General features: G+C 16.7%; 1 protein-coding gene across 1 annotated transcript; it reads right to left on the reverse strand.

Annotated features, from left to right (window-relative positions):
- Positions 1–186: 186 nt before the first annotated feature.
- PRSY57_0018700 (exported protein (PHISTa)) lies at positions 187–1,173 on the reverse strand (the record flags this gene model as incomplete). The annotated part of the gene is made up of 2 exons (XM_012908936.1): positions 187–906; positions 1,036–1,173. The coding sequence occupies 2 exons, from the start codon at positions 1,171–1,173 to the stop codon at positions 187–189; spliced, it is 858 nt and encodes a 285-aa protein (XP_012764390.1).
- Between the last annotated feature and the right edge of the window lie 108 nt (positions 1,174–1,281).

Here is a 1,281-nt window from a genome sequence, read left to right on the forward strand (position 1 = left end):
AAAAAAAAGAATACAAATGTAAATATATATTATGTATATATATATATATATCCTTTACTTAATACTTGTTTATATTAATTCCTGCAAGAAATAGTATAATAATAAATTATTTTTATTCTACTCATATTTTTCATAGTGTGTTATAATTCTGTTAATATTTTTAATTTATTTTTTTTAGCTATATAATTATTTTAATGAAAGAGCGTCCTTTTTATATTTATTACAAAAATCATTAATAAGTTTCTCATATTGTTCTATACATGAAAAAATAAAATTTCTTATATCATCCATTTTCTTTTTTTTATTAAGTAAATCATAATAACCTTTTGTTAATTCTACTTTTTTTATTGCTAATTCCTCTCTACAATTAATAACAAATTCATCAAATATCTTTTTACGGCTTATAAGTTTACAAAAGGTTCTACCTTTGCTATTCTTTTGGTTTCTATAAATACGATTTGGTAAACAATTATATATTTCTTTTAATAAATCTTCTAATTGTTCATTATATAATCCAAGTGTCTGGTTCCACAAAAGAAGAAGAATTTCTCTTTCTGGAACTTCTACTAAAGTATACAATAAATCATATAATTCTTCTTTTGTTAACTGTTTTGATGTAAAATTATTATTATAAACTTTTATAGAATCTTCTTTTTTCATACTATTAGTGTCAGTTACATTATTACAAGAATCTTTATTCTTACTTATATTTTTTTCCTTAGAATCTTCATTATTCTCTTTATAATTTTTTTTTTTTTTATTTAAATCATCCTTTTTATTCCATAATTTATATTTACAAATTTTATTTCGAAATGACTCGAAAACTCCTTTTTTTATCTCACATAAATTTCTTGAATATATACAATCATATTGTATTTTCTCTTCAGCTTTATTCTGATATGTATACTATAAAATGAATTAAACAAAAAAATTCAATATACATTATATATATATATATATATATATTATTAAATTAAAAAATATAATATAATAATAATAATATATGAAATATCAAATATATTCAAATAAAATTACTTTTAGAGATATATAAAAAATTCCAATAAAATACCAAGTCAAAAAAAATAAATATGATCTATAAAATAACATCCCATTTTTATTCATATAAATATATTCAGATATACTATCAAATTTTTTATTAATTATATTTTTCATTAAAATTTATTTTATTAATATTCGACAAATGAAATTCAAAAAAACACTTATATTTTTTTTTTAATAAAATAAAAAAAAATAATTAATTACATATATTATATATATTAT

This window comes from Plasmodium reichenowi (assembly GCF_001601855.1).
Source record: "Plasmodium reichenowi strain SY57 chromosome Unknown, whole genome shotgun sequence".
Taxonomy (NCBI): Eukaryota; Apicomplexa; class Aconoidasida; order Haemosporida; family Plasmodiidae; genus Plasmodium; species Plasmodium reichenowi.